General features: G+C 42.1%; 1 protein-coding gene across 1 annotated transcript in view; it reads left to right on the top strand.

The window, feature by feature from the left end:
* Positions 1–6,697: 6,697 nt before the first annotated feature.
* The window catches only part of LOC145402326 (sphingomyelin phosphodiesterase 5-like), a 104,511-nt gene continuing 94,903 nt past the window's right edge, over positions 6,698–16,305 (top strand). The window contains exons 1-3 of the mRNA XM_080274470.1: positions 6,698–6,869; positions 8,657–8,774; positions 14,330–14,474. Of these exons, the coding sequence (XP_080130596.1) occupies positions 6,703–6,869; positions 8,657–8,774; positions 14,330–14,474 (430 nt within the window). The 5' untranslated portion in view covers positions 6,698–6,702. The remainder of the gene's footprint in view (positions 6,870–8,656; positions 8,775–14,329; positions 14,475–16,305) is intronic.

The following is a 16,305-nucleotide window of genomic DNA, read 5'->3' as shown; positions in this document are numbered from 1 at the left end:
GTTATTTGCATTTATTTTTCTTCCTAGGTCTTCATTTACCTCCTCCTTTTTTCTCTTCACTAGTCTCTTTATGTGCTTCATGATCTCAGTATATTAATTTCTTATTTCAACTGAACCCCAGTCCTGTATCTACTCTAGCCACTTCTTCCTCTTCTCCTCTTAACCTCTTCATCCCATCAAGCTGTACCATTCATTGTTATTACTCTTGCCACACCACACACCGCTTTAGCATACCTTACAATGCAATGCCTGTATACATTCCGCAAGCTGTCCAGATCCATTTCATTCCAATTCACTGATTCTAATTCCTGCCCTACTTTGGCTTTGTATTCATCTGCCATTTCTCTGATCCTCAGCTTCTTGACTTTCAGTCTTTCTCCATGACAGCTCCTCTCTCTCTTGGTCCACCTAACTCCTCTTAGCTTGAACTTGCATACCACAATCATATGATCAGACAGACCTCCACATCTTCCTCTCACTGCCCTCGTATCGGCAGCACTACCCGGCACTAATTTCTCTACGAGCACATAATCAGTCAGGCTCCTTTCAGCATGATCTCCATTGAATCTGTACCACATATATTTATGTGCATCATTGTATTTGAAATAAGAACTACAAATGCACAACCTCCTTTCCTGTCACATGTCCTTCAGTCGCTTCCCATTATCAGTCTCTCCTCGTACTCCATTATTACCCATTATATCATTCACCATATAACCAAATTTTGGCGCTTGATGGTTTAGTGGGCAATTACAGCACTCCAATCAGATTGAGCTGGTGAAAGTTTATATCCAAGGGGTGGCTGGGTTTTATTGCTCACATAATGCCACTCGGATGAGTCAGGCTGGTCACTCTCATCTTAAATGTCAGGACCATCTTGCCTAGCCCCGGGTTCCTATGCTTCTCATGGGGCAATGTTGGATTGGATGATGATGATAATGATGATATCATTCACAGGACCAGTGCATACTCATCCATTCAAATCGCCCATTACAATCACTTAATAACTCCTGGACATTTCTCCTACTACTTCATCCAGCTCATCCCAAAACCTGTCTTTCTCTGTCTCATTCCTGTCATCACACGGTGCATACACCACAAGCACTGCCATTTTCACCTTCTAAAACTTGAACTTGACATACTGTACATACTTCTCAGGCTGACACATTTAATCTGATACTGTATGTATTCTGGAGCTCTCTAGGTTAGGTTAGGTGGCAGTCCTAGATGGTTAAAATAGGGAGGTTAGGATAAGTTAGGTTAGGCTGGATCATTAGGTTTACTATAGATTTGAATGTTTGATGCACTGACACGTCCCATTGGTGAGATTGTTAGTAATCAGTGTGCTCAGCTGGTAAACAGGCTGCCATGGGTGAACTGACGGCTTCCTCAAATACCCCAAGATAGGTATTAGTATATATTAATTTTCTACTAGCTACAATAGGGCAACAGGTTACGCACCTAGTAGGGACCGTGAAGAGTGTCGCCAAAGTTGGGGCATTGACCTAATAGGAAATAAGCTAATAGGGACCAGGCCCATAAGAAAAGTCACCCCCCCTAGTGTATTTCCGACTTTAAATATATCCTAAATTTACCTGAAATGTTGCTATTAACCTGCTTTTGAACCTCTGTAGCCAACCCCGTGAAGCAGTGAACTTGAGGGTGACACAATGTTACATTCCTTTTCAATTGCATCATAAAATAGGCAGGCCTGGTCTTGAATTTTGGGACCTGACACACTAATGCCCTCTTGGGTCCTCCAATTCAGCCACTGTAACAAATTTTCACTCAGCTGTTTTCCCATACTATGCATAGTTGACTGTTGCATATTACAGTGCTCCCTTAACATCCACGGGGATTAGGTAACAGAAACACCTGCTTATGTTAAAAATCCACGGATATCTGCTGCCCCCCTTAAAAACATCTCTTGACCCCCCTTAACCCTTTGGCTGCAGCAGCTGTGATGACAACATACTGACTGTGCTCATTGCGGAGAAATAGGAAAAAAAAAAAATGTGTTTTAAACTCGTGTTTTAAGCCACTTATCATTAATCTTGAGAGCTAAAATTTCTGTCAGACAGACATCAATCTTTCTACTGTCGTTTGCAACAAACTGCATGTCCCTAGGCACTCAAGCATGGAGAACGATTTGAGAGAATACAAGGTGTGTTTTAACTCTGATGCAGAGAGGTGGAAATTTCCACCAAACAGATTTTTTCCATACAGAATAGGGTTACAGCCACATTACCTCATCACAGTAATTGCAATAATAATAAAAATAAAACACTTCTAGCCAGTCTCCTATGATTTTGTTACAATATTCCAGTGTTTATGTTAGACTTTAGCAAAACAGTAACGATGTGAGGAAAGTCATTACAAACTTTATCAAACTTAATGAATGACCTTTATTACCACATACTTTTATCAAGCTTATTGATATAATGTCATGAGTCATTCCATAGCATAGCTGCACAATTTACAACCGCAAAAATGTTCGCTAGCTAATGCCTTTAGCATCATGACTTCTCTGATTATCGTAAAAATATCACTAAATACTTGTATTTTATCACAGTAATTCACAATACAATATAAAATAACACTTTCACCCACTATCATATAATTTCAGTGCGATTTGGGTACGTATTGCTTCGTATTATTTACAAGAGAGGGAGGGGGGGAGGGGGGAAACCGGTTTAGACCAGCTCATCGAGGGGTACGAGAGACAGGGGGAAGGGGGAGGGCAGCAAACCAGTTTAGACCAGCTCACCAAGGGCACATAGAAGAAAAGAAATACTCCCAGCCCGTCCTAACTTTTCCCCTGATGAATTAATGGCATTAATAAATGAAGTGGCCAAAAGGAAGAGTGTTATATTTGATTCACTGGATAATGCCATCACCAAAACAGCCATGAACTGTTTCCATACAAAACAGGATTACATCCACATTACCTCATCACAGTAATTGCAGTAATAATAAAAATAAAACACTTCTAGCCAGTCTCCTATGATTTTGGTATGATATTCCTGTGTTAACATTAGACTTTAGCAAAACAGTAATGATGTGAGGAAAATCATGACAAACTTTATCAAACTTCATGAATGACTTTTATTACCACATACTTTTATAAAACTTATTGATATAATGTCATGAGTCATTTCATAGCATTACTGCACAGTTTGCAGCCGCAAAAATGTTTGCTAGCTAATGCCTTTAGCATCATGACTTCTCTGATTATCGTAAAAATATCACTAAATCATTTGTATTTTATCACATTCATTCACAATATAATATAAAATAACACTTTCACCCACTATCGTATAATTTCAGTACGATTTGTGTGTGTATTGTTTCGTATTATTTACGAGAGAGGGGGGGGGTAGGAAACTGGTTTAGACCAGCTCATCAGGAGGTAAGAGAGAGGGGGGGGGCAGGAAACCAGTTTAGACCAGCTGATCAAGGGTACATGGAAGAAAAGAAATACTCCCAGCCTGTCGTAACTTTTCTCCTGATGAAAAAATGGCATTAATAAATGAAGTGACCAAAAGGAAGAGTGTTATATTTGATTCACTGGATAATGCCATCACTAAAACAGCTATGAACTGTGCCTGGGATAATGTTACATTTACAGTGAACAGTGTCAGCAGAGTACAACGATTTAAATGCTTTAGTGAATCCAGCCTCAGTACTGTATCCACCTGCGGATATTTAAAACCGTTTATCTTATATCCATCCATGGATATTTAAAACCATGTATGTTAAAAACACAGATGTTAAGGGATGACTGTATACATTTTGCATATTTCAGAGTTACGAGTTTCTCCATTTTCGCCACGATTTTAGTTTTTAACTCGTCATCATACTTGCGTTTTTTCACCACCTTGCAGTAGTCATGCATGGCCTTCCCTTTACTGCCTGCTGTTCCAGGTTCATGCCTTCTTACACCTCTCCTTTCACTGATCCACCTGGTGAACTAGCCTACACCTTTTCTATCCTTGATGACCTAGAACAGCTTGTACAGCACCTTACCTGTATCCCTGACCGCCTTGGAGAGAGCTCCAACATACTTGACCTCTTCCTTACTACTAATCCTTCTGCTAACACTGTTAATCTTTTCTCTCCGTTGGCCTCCTCTGATCACAACCTCATCACCTTAACCTGTCCTCAACCTCATCACCTTAACCTGTCCTATCGCTTCGGTACGGCATGTGGACCCTCCAAGGAAACGTCGTCTGTGGCACTTTGGAGCTGCGGATTGGGAGGCCCTCAGGCAGTACTTCTTTGATTTTTCCTGGAATGATTATTGCTTCCATGGTCGGAAGCCATCTGAGTGTGCCTTGCGCATTACGGAGGTTATTCTCTTGGGCATGGAAGCATACATTCCTTTTTCATATCCTCTGACTGATGCAAGAAAGCCTTGGTTTAATCACGCTTGTTCTAATGCTGTCCGCAACAAGGAGAGGGCCTATGAAAGGTACCAGAGCCAACCCACCCTTGAATCACATCTTTTATACGTTTCTGCCCAGAATTGTGCTAAGGCTGTTCTTCGCCCTGCTAAAAATAATTTCATCCGAACTAAATGCTCTCAACTCTCCAACTTGAATTCTTCCCGCTCCTTCTGGCATCTTGCCAAAAACCTTTCTAACAACTTTACCTCATCATCCTTCCCTCCTCTTCTCCACTCTGATGGCTCTGTAGCTATTTCTTCTACTGATAAAGCAGATCTCTTCGCTCAGACTTTCTCCTCCAATTCCACCTTAGACGATTCCGGTGCTGTTCCTCCATCATTTCCCCCCCCCTGACTTCCTCATGGCTGACATTAAAATTTCTTCAGCTGATGTATTTTTTGCCATTGCTGGCCTCAATACTAATAAGGCATATGGGCCTGATGGAGTCCCTCCTGTTGTTCTCAAGAACTATGCTTCTGTGCCTACACTCTGTCTAGGCAAGCTCTTTCGCTTTGGTCTATCAACTTGCACCTTTCCTTCTTGCTGGAAGTTTGCTCTCATTCAGCCAGTCCCAAAGAAGGGTGACCATTCCCAACCCTCTAACTATCGTCCAATTGCTTTAACATCCTGTATCTCAAAGTTTTCGAGTCAATTCTTAATAGAAAAATTTTAAAGCATCTTTCCTGTCACAACCTTCTTTCTGATCGCTAGTATGGGTTCCATCAGGGACGCTCCACTGGCGATCTTCTCACCTACCTTTCAGACTCCTGGTCATCCTCCTTTCGGGACTTTGGCAAAAACTTTGCTATTTCACTTGACATCTCTAAGGCTTTCGATCGAGTCTGGCATAAATCTTTAATTTCCAAACTGCCCTCTTACAGTTTCTATCCTTCTATATGTGCCTTCATCTCTAGCTTCCTTTCTGGTCGTTCTATAGCCTCTGTTGTAGACAGCCATCGTTCTTCTCCTAGATCTGTCAACAGTGGTGTTCCTTAGGGCTCTGTCCTATCACCAACTCTCTTCCTTTTATTCATCAGTGACCTTCTAAGCTGTACATCTAATCCTATCCACTCTTATGCTGATGACTCCACCCTTCACCTTTCCATTCGGTTCCCGCATCGTCCATCTCAGCAGTTACTTCAACAAATAAGGGATGAGGCTATGGCACATCTAATATCTGACTTGGCTCGTATGAGTGGGGTAAAAATAATCTGGTTGTTTTTATGCACCAAATACTCAGTTTTTACACATATCAACCCGACAAAAATCTTCTACAGGTATACCCACTAATGTTTAATAATATTCAGCTTCATCCTGCATCATCCTTGAACATGCTTCCCCACACATGAGAGTTGTACTCTACACAGGGGTGAATAAAACCCATGTATAAAGTCAACAACTGTGCAGGAGGAAAGAAAGTACGGAGTCGGCTTAGCACACCTAATCTCTTGGAAGCAGATTTTACAAGAGATATAATATGATATTTTCAAGATAAGTCCCGAGAGATTGAAACCCCAAGGATGTTGAAAGTTGAGGTGCCTTAGCTCACCAAAAATATCAGGAATTTATATATTTGCTAATATGGTTACCACCCAGCAATTAATAGTTAACAGAGATTTGAGTTACACAAGCAGTATTCTTGACAGGGAATACTGAGTTAAGAAATGAGGGAAGAGTCTACTGTAAGTTCAATCACCTTAGTGCACACCCAGTCATTTATCAGTTGTTCTTCTACACTTAGCCCCTTCAACATGACAATGTCTTTGAGGTTTACTACTTCCTGGCTATTTTGTTGAACTTTGGAAGGACATCTGTTAATGAAAAGATCAATAAAGTTGTATCTAATCTCTGCGGTTCAGAATATTTTGCTTTAAATCAGACAATATGGAAACAACAAGAATAAGATAATTATATGTTCACATTATTTATTCCTCTTTGACATTTAGAAAAATTAAGTAGATTATGGTAAAATTGTTTATCAAGGTTCAATTGTCACCTGTACAGCTGGTTTGCTAATTTTCCACAATTTACAGTAGCAGTTGTGAGGATGAAGTTGTAATATACTGGAGCACATTGCTGACATTTAACAAGGACTTAGTGTCTGAATGTATTGTGATAGGAAGACTGATGTAACAACTGTAGTACATCATGTGATTCAGGAGTTAACATAACTTTCTCTCAAAACAGATATACAATCATAGGCCCCATCTTTGGCTTTCTGTCTCTAGTGATGACCCCTCTGGCTATTGCTGGCTTCATGCTTTGGGTAGTAATCAACCACTATGCATCTGACATCCAGCCCTTCAGAACCACCTGCCCAGAGCATGATAGGAGGGAACCAGACAACTGCCCTGGCACTTTCACCTTCTGCACAGCTAATGTGATCCTGTGTCCGGAGTTCATAGTCCGCTTCAACAATAACAGGTGAGTTGGGGCTTGACATCACAGTGCTACGAATTGCTCAGACTGAAGAAATTTAACCCACGTATTGAAACTGTGTCTTTTGAAGATGTACACTCAATTTAACTTCTGCATTATATAGTCACTTCCCATATCAAACTACTGTATGTCAGAAAAATTCAAGTGAAGTTCAAGCGAGACACCCACCTACCTGGTAAATGTGTGTGTGAACAGGATGGAGGTGGAAGAAGGAGGGGTAGTAGTCATCAGTTCCAACCCTCCTCCTGCCATAAACCCACACCTGAAACAGTTACCAGATTGGTGGGAGTCTGGCTACTGTTTCATACTGTACTTGTCTCATGTACAGTACAGTGTTTCAGTGTAGAATGAGTATATAATGCAGAACTTTTACATTAGTGTACAACAGTTTTGGCCTGACTTCAGCCCTCTAAGCAGAGCTGAAATTGTTACCTCTTCACAGTAAAGATAAAATACAGTATGCACATACAACTTCTTTCAGATGAGTTTTGAATTTTATTTTATTTTGAAATAGGGGTAGGATAATGATGATAATTACTCTGGAGTATAAGTGGCTGGGGAATGGCTGGGAGAAGGAGGGAGGTGAGAAGACAGGAAGAAATCAGTAGGATGGAAGTTGTGGAAGCTTTGAAGAAGTCAAAATGAGGAAAGCCTCAGGAATTGATGGAGTGTGTGGAGAAATGCTGAAGCATGGGGGAGAGATAGTAGTAGAATGGATGTGGAAGATGGGCAGTTTTTCCTGGGAGGAAGGTAGAGTCCCAGAGGATTGGAAGTTAGGTATAATTATTCCCTTGTACAAAGGGAAAGGGGAAAAAGAAGTGTGTTGTAATCATAATGGCATTTGTCTTCTTAGTGTAATACGAAAACTATATGGTAGGATACTTATTGACGGAGTTAGGGAAATAACAGAGGAATTAGTTGGAGAAGAACAGGGAGGCTTTAGGAAGGGAAGAAGTTGTGTAGATCAGATATTCATTCTTAGATCTTTAGTGGAAAAGTTTCTAGAGAAGGGAAAGAAGTTGTACAGTAATCCAGTGTTGTGCTGCACTTAATCCTTTGCACTGCGAGTTATTATTGTTTAACACTGCACATTCTGTTCTTAATTGCACCACACCAATTTCAACCGCCAGTTTGCACTCTGTACTTAATCTTTGCACTCAGAATTCTAATTTCATAACGCTGCACAACATTGTAAATTCCCATGTGGTCTAGTGGCGAGGTATTGCAGTTTATTCACTGTTTATTCACAAAGACGAGCATGTGCGGCATCCATTGCGATGAGCGTCTAGTCAGGATGGTAGTTGGGTAGTAACTGGGGAGGGGGAAGCAAGGGGCTCGCTTAAACACAGCTGTTCGGCACCTCGCGCCAAGTTCAAAGTACGGGTGAAAAAAATATAGGATTTTTTTTTGCTTTTTTACATTTTTTGGCCATGTTTGGGTTCCGAAGGCCCAGGCCCAAAATGTCCAGGTAATGGGATGTCCGATTATTGGGCGTCCGGATATTACAGATTATTGAATTAACTCCTCAAGTAGGACCTTATCTTTGAATCCTTCAAAGCCATCAGAAACCACAGATTTTGTACCATCATTGTTGGCAGAGACCAGCTCAGGTGCACGATAATATCAGGAATGCAGATTTTCATCTTGTAGTGCTAATGAAAGCTGCTGTAATCAAGTGTGTGATAACCAGGGGATCACTGCACTGTATATCAGTAAGATGTACTTTGTGAAATGGATATTATTCCATGTAGTGCATCATACATTTTTCTCAGGAATGTTTACTGGCGTGTGCATGAAGTGGCGAAAAGATTGCTGAACCAGGACCCTCAGCTGAACCTCACACGCAACCTTACACAATCCGTATGCAGAGAACACATTGTCGAGACCAAGGTGAGAGGGAGAGAGAAAGAACAAGAGAGAGAGAGAGAGGTTGTGTGTGTGTGTGTGTGTGTGTGTGTGTGTGTGTGTGTGTGTGTGTGTTTAATTCACCGGGTCGGTCAGGATCACTGGATGGTCGTGATCGTCAGCTTTTACCCTCCTGGAAGGGAGCTGAGAGCTCATATAGTCCGATCTAAGGGCAAGGCTGTGACCTTCACACACGCACACACCCGTCCCCTTGCTTAACCCCTACACCGCGGGCTTGTTTACCAATGACTTGCGTGTGCCGCGGGGTTATTTGGGCTCCGACAGACTCTCAAAAAATATTTGCCAAAAATCAGTTATTAGTCCTAGAATAATAAAATTACATATGCTTATGGCACATACCTTCAGCTTTCTCCTGGAATGATTGTTGAGCCTTCGTTGGTTACCGTAGGACTTGTGGAGACCTCTGAAGTAGGGTAACGAAGTCTCCACTTTACACTTCCCGACAACCCGTAATATGATTACCACAGCCAGATACAAACACTATAAACACTATTCTACAATTTTCAAGTAGTTTGGGATCCATACTCAAAAAAAAAAACACTGTGAAAGCAATGGAAATTACGAGCGCGTCTGATCGTCGCACTGGCACTAGTTCGCTTTTGTTACTCTGTCATTTATTATTCATAAAACCCCTCACACTTTATATTTCTATTACTATATAACACTTATATATATCTACAGTCTTTATCCATAAGTTTCCTTCAGCAGTATTAGTTTATTGTCACTGTAGGGATTCAATTTCTTTCAGTAAAATACGTAGCATTCACTTTCTCGTCCTGTATACTGGCATTGAGAGTGAATGTCACTTTCATCTTCACTCTCATAACTCATAGCATTCAGACATGCTAGAGTGAAACTTTCACTTTCATTACTCCTAGGGTATATACTCGTATTCTTATAATACTACTCATTTACATTTCTGTTTACGTTCTCTATTTTATTTACGTTATTTACATTTCTATTTTATTTACACTGTGTTGTGCACTGTCACTTGAAATAACTTATAAAACTATTTTCCATTGTTCACGTATATTTACATTCATTACTTTCACTTGCTGTTTACACATTATTTACACATTATTTACAATTCCACTTGCACTGTTTTACTCAATAGAAAGATCGTAGTCACTCTTTTATCAATTGTCAGCCCTTTACCTCTTTCCACACGAGGTTTAGTAGGGGGTAAAGGTCACAGGGCCATTTTCATGGGGGTGAAAAAAGGCCTTGAAGTCAGCAAGAAGAAACATAATTACCCTCGCTTCGGAAGATGAGAGTAAATTGATAACGGAGGGCCAGCGTGGAGGCCTTCTTAGGGGTTATTCAGAGTTACCAATATTGGTTCTTAAAACAGCTAAGTCTAGCACTGATATGATTGGCAGGAAATCTAGACAATACATTATAAATTTGGTAGTTCCAGGTGAATGTAAATATCACTTAGGCTTCTCCCTTCCCTCCTTACATGTATATTTATTACGAAAATAGATTAGAGGCCTACTTAGGAGATATATATTCAGAGCTACCAATGTTAGATCTTGAAATAGCTTTGTCTAGCACTGATATGATTGGCAGGAAATCTAGACAATACATTATAAATTAGGTAGTTCCAGGTGAATGTAAATATCACTTAGGCTTCTCCCTTCCCTCCTTACATGTATATTTATTACGAAAATAGATTATACGGCATATTTCAAGGGGAAAAAAACAGCGAAAATTAGCGAACGAGTGCACGTGAGGTGTTGTCAGGTGATAATTAGCCAATTCCAGGTGTATGGCACTCTCACTTACCTTATTTCTTTCTTGTATATATTATTTGGTATAAGAATAGGACATAGGGCTTATTTCAATGGATGAAATCAGTGAAAAATTCCAGGGAAGATTTACTTAGCGTAGCACGGCCGGGCAGGCGAGAGGATAGGGTAATGGAGGGGGGGTAGGGAGGGGAGTCAAGAACGGGGAGAAATGGCTAAATTGTCAACAATGGATGGGAGTACAGATGAGATTAGGAGTGCTGACTAGTGTTGGACATTGGCAGTACTGATAGATGATACAAGCCCCCACTTGGAAGCCCGGGTGAATTCAAAATAACACAGAATCACAAAAGCGACGCCCCGCGGTATGATCCCTTGCTCCCAAGCATCACGAAAGTGACGCCCCGCGGTTAAGGGGTTAAGGGGGACAGTAACCACCCACTTCGTCAGTGAAACTTTTCACAACCTGAGCGAGGCTCGAACTCCCGTCTACCAGATGGCAAGCGAGAACGCTACCACTGAGCCAGCGAGTGGTGTGTGTGTGTGTGTGTGTGTGTGTGTGCACGCACATACACATTCGTATATAAATGTGTGCGTGTAATTTGTATGGTATGGATGCAAGTATACTATGTATAAATGCATGCATTCATGAACTTTATTTTAAACGAGATATGAGACTTAAATATGTCATCCCATTTTGAGGTTGACTATAATGACATCACAGTATTCAGGTCCAGCTTCAGTTCACCAGCTTTTCTTCCAGAAGCAGTAAACACTGGTGTTGGTGGTTTTATGAAAATTATGTTTGTGAGCATTGGGATAATTTTGGCATCATATAATTTTTTATTGAAGGAGTTAATTTATTTCTGTACACAGGTTGAAGATGGATGATTACAGTCATCCCTGGAAGGTGCTGCCATGGGAATGGCATGGGACAAAAAGACTTGTAGCTGGTCTTGTGTTATCATTACAGGCAGGAAACTCCACCACATTTACACAGAGTTCAAGCTGAAACTATTATAAATACCGGTACATTTTTCTTCAATGCAGCAAAAATATATTTGTAAGGGTAGTTTAAACTTTACTTTTAGTTTTAGTGTCAGTCGGCTTAGCAGAAGGGAAACTCTAAATTTAAGCCTTAGCTCCTATATAAGGGATGGTGACAGCCTGTCACGTGGAGAGACAGGCTGACGAATGAGGATATAAAGGAGCGTTGTGGTGTGGATGTGGATGTAATAGGAAGCGTTGTGAGGAACACACTGAGGTGGTTTGGCCATGTGGAGAGGATGGAGGGTGAAAGACTGACGAAGAGAGTGTATGTGAGTGAGGTGGAGGGTGGAAGAGGAAGGGGTAGACCGAGGATGAGATGGAGGGATGGGGTGGAGAGGTATATGAGAGAGGGGGGTGTGAGTTGGGAGCAGGGCAGTGAAATGGCGGGGGACAGGGCGACTTGGAGGCGATTTGTTTGTGGCCACCCCAAACGGGATTGAGGCGTCTGGCAATAGATAGATAGATAGACAGCCAAGAACATGCAGTAGTTGAAATACTTGCCTCTGCTACTTATTGGTGGTGCAGTGGCAATGCTAGAGCTACATGGGACCCAATATTGCTGTAATTCCTATCAGTGGGTGAAAACAAGGCCCACTCATGCATGCTTAACAAAGGCATTTAAAAGTGTAATGTATCATAACTGAATGAGGATTATGTACATTTGTTCTGTTGTGTCATTTCATTTATAAATGCTCCAACATGCCTGCATGTGTTGGCCTTGGTCACCTAATGGCAGCCTTCCGTATTGCTCAGTCTCTAGCCCCCTCTCCCCCCCCCTCTCTCTCTCTCTCTCTCTCTCTCTCTCTTTCCAGTCCTTCATCCCTGAGGTCACTCTGTATGACCACATCCCAGGTCTGGTACAGTCTGCCTCTTGCAGCCCTACCCTCAGCTTCCACACCACTCACACTCCGCACCCAATTGTCATTCTACTCCCTCTCCAAATGCCCAAGCCATCTCAATCCACCTCTTCGTATCACACCACTGATACATTCAAGTCCCATCCTTCCCATCATCCCTTCATTCGTAATTCTAACTGCCGGGCCGGTCATTCAGGGACGTACTGCACATCCGTCTAATCTTTTTAATCTCTAATTGTTTGAGCCTACGAATGTTCTGTTCCATTACTGTCCAAGTCTCACTATCATACAGCATTACACTCCTAACACATGCATCAGAGAAGGTCCCCTTAACATGGAGGGAGAGCTTTCTCAGTGTTTGGAGAGGCAACATCTCCCTGAACTTCTTCCACCCACTCCTTATCCTTGCCACCGAGCTAGCTCCAGCCCCACCTCCAGCCCATACTGTGTTCCCCAAACAACAGAACTCCTTCACACACTCAAGAGACTTTCCAGCAAGGTCCATCCCCAAGGTAGGGCAGTAGATGTTGGAGCAGCCCTAATGAGAGAGGGTAGTGTTTGGAAACTCCCTGTACTTCAAGGCTTGATGGATGAGTTTGGGAGAGTGTGTAAGAAACAGAATCTAAAGGTGAATGTAGAAAAGTTAAAGTGATGGTCTTCGAGAGAAGTGAAGTCAGTGAATGTACAGTGAGACTGGATGGGGAGGAAATGGAGAATGTGAGTACATTTAAGTACTTGGGTAGTGTGATGAGTAAGGATGGAAGTTAGAGGGTGAAGTGCTTGAAAGGGTGCAGCAGGGAAGAAAGGTTGCTGGTTCCTTGAAAGCAGTGATAAGAAACAGGGAAGTGAGCATAGAAGTGAAAAAGCTACAACATGACAGTATTGTGATACCAACTCTAAGGAATGGAAGTGAAGCTTGGACTTTGTTGGAGGGACAGAAGTCAAGAGTGAGAGCAGTGGAAGTGAGTTATTTGAGAGGAGCCTGTGGAGTCACATGGAGAGACAGATTGACAAATGAGGAAGTGAAGGAGTGTTGTGGTGTGGATGTGGATGTGATAGGAAGCTTTAGGAGGAACACATTAAGGTGGTTTGGCCATGTGGAGAGGATGGAGAGTGAGAGACTGACAAGGAGAGTGTATGTGAGTTAGGTGGAGGGTGGGAGAAGGAAGGAGAGGCCAAGGATGAGATGGAGGGATGGAGTGGGGAGGTATAGGAGAGAGCGGGGTGTGAGTTGGTAGCAGGGCAGTGACATGGCAGGGGACAGAGCGACATGGAGGTGATTTGTTTGTGGCCACCCCTTACAGGATTAAGGCGTCTGGCAGTAGATTGATAGTTAGACTTGCCTTTAAAAAAAAAAAAAAAAAAAAAAAAAAAAAAGGTAACTGTCCAGCAGTACACACGGTACCTCAATAACATCCATCCTTCTCTACCCAGTACAACACTTCACAGATACATAACATGTCACTACAGCCATCCAAATTCTGCAGCCAAGTAGCATCATTCACAGACCACCACCAGGCATCCATCCCTCCAGAACTATCATATTCAGAGACCTGCAGGTGCACCTAGCTGGAATGTAGTTTGGTCATCACCTTTCTATGCAATAAGTAGCATCACAAAATAAAGCAAGCAATACACTATGGCCACTCTGCAGTGCAGTCCTCTACACAACAACACATACTCATCTCATGGCCACACTATGAATATGAAAACAAAGACAATCTGCAAAATAACCTCAGCTTAAGATCTCAGGGAACAGCCAGTTGAAATTACATTTTCTGCAATCCACATTGCAAGATGAACTTGGGGTTGCAACAACAGCAAGCATGCTCAGTATGTCGCTAACAGTTTGGCATTTTTACAGTTGCCGGTGATAGACATAATACTGCTGCAGGAGGTATTTGAGAGACACAATGCTCACCACCTCCTGCAACACCTCTCACCCACCTACCCCTACTGCATCTACGACATCGCCTCACACAAGTTATCCATCAACTGCTGCCTTATGGGTTAGTCAAGGAGTTATTCTTGTTGTTGCTTTTACTCATGTAATGGATCATTCTGTTGTGCCTGGGAAAAATGGTTGTGGACATTACTGAAGGACGTATGTAAGGCAAGAAGTTGGGTACAAGAAATTAATACTTAAACACAAAGGACATAAATGTAGTCACAACAAAAATTTCATTAACATATCCCTACTGGTTGTGGCAGTGTAAGATGTAACAAGAAAACTTTGTATATTGGATAGATAACAGTTTCATGTACTCATTAGAAAAGTGTAGTCATGGTGAAAAAAAATTAGGGGAGGGGGACATTAGTGATGTATCGGATACCAAATTTTAGAGCTGCGCAGAGGCGGAGCTGGATATCTTTTTCTCATAAAATGCGGTTGCGGATAAAACGGCGGAGGTTAAGATATTAATTTTTGTGGACGCGGACACAACTGCGGATTATTTTTACCTCCATGTCCGCGGTTGCGGACACGGATTTTATTTTATTTTATTTATTTATTTTTTTTTTTCACATATTACAGTACATTTAAGCAGTATAAAGTGCTGAGTTTCAGCCATACTTAAGTGACTCCAAATATGTCTTTATATTAACATAGTACGTGTAACTATTGCGACAGATAGACAGAGAGAGAGAGAGAGAAGAGGAACAATGAGAGATGGAGGGAGGAAGAGAGCTAATAGAGAAGAAAACAGAAAGAGGAAGAGGAACTGGTAGGTGAGGGGAACAGATAGGAGAGTTGTGGATGAACAGGAGAGAGAAAAAGAGAAGGGAAAAATATTGGATGGGTGGAGATCAGCAACCTCTGCGGTTCTTTGACTCGGAGGCGGATTGTTATGTGGAGCTTTTATTATCTGAAAACACGGTGGCGGATAATGATGCGGAGCTTTTGTTGTGTGAAGACGTGGATGCAGATAGTCTATCAATCTATCTATTGCCAGACGCCTCAATCCTGTTTGGGGTGGCCACAAACAAATCACCTCCACATCACCCTGTCCTCCGCCATTTCACTGCCCTGCTCCTAACTCAACCCCCCCTCTCTCATATACCTCTCCACCCCATCCCTCCATCTCATCCTCGACCTCCCCCTCCCTCTTCCCCCCTCCACCTCACTCGCATACACTCTCTTCGTCAGTCTTTCACCCTCCATCCTCTCCACATGGCCAAACTACCTCAGTGTGTTCCTCATAACGCTTCCTCTCACATCCACATCCACACCACAACGCTTCTTTATATCCTCATTCGTCAGTCTGTCTCTCCATGTGACTCCACAGGCTGCTCTTAAATAACTCATTTTCACTGCTCTCACTCTTGACTTGTGTCCTTCCAACAATGTCCAAGCTTTACTTCCATACGTTAGAGTTGGTATCACAATACTGTTATGTAGTAACTTTTTCACTTCCATGCTCACTTCCCTGTTTCTTATCACTGCTTTCAAGGAACCAGCAACCTTTCTTCCCTGCTGTACTCTTTCAAGCACTTCACCCTCCAAACCTCCATCCTTGCTCATCACACTACCCAAGTACTTAAACGTACTCACATTTTCCAATTCCTCACCATCCAACCTCGCTGTACATTCACTGACTTCACCTCTCTCAAAGACCATCACTTTACTCTTCCCTACATTCACCTTTAGATTCCGTTTCTTACACACTCTCCCAAACTCATCCACCAAGCCTTGCAGTTCCCCTTCGTCTTCACTCAATAACACAGTATCAGCTGCAAACAACAGTACAGGGAGTTTCCAAACACTATCCTCTCTCACCAGGGCCACTCCAACATCCACTACCCTACCTTGTACCTCTTTTATTTTCACTGCAGAGGCTCCGC

The sequence above is a fragment of the Coenobita brevimanus genome, chromosome 57 (assembly GCF_032717465.1).
Source record: "Coenobita brevimanus isolate Jiangsu-jjx chromosome 57, ASM3271746v2, whole genome shotgun sequence".
In the NCBI taxonomy this organism is placed as follows: Eukaryota; Metazoa; Arthropoda; class Malacostraca; order Decapoda; family Coenobitidae; genus Coenobita; species Coenobita brevimanus.
The sequence above is the reverse complement of the archived record's forward strand: the minus strand, read 5'-3'. Positions and strand labels throughout refer to the sequence as shown.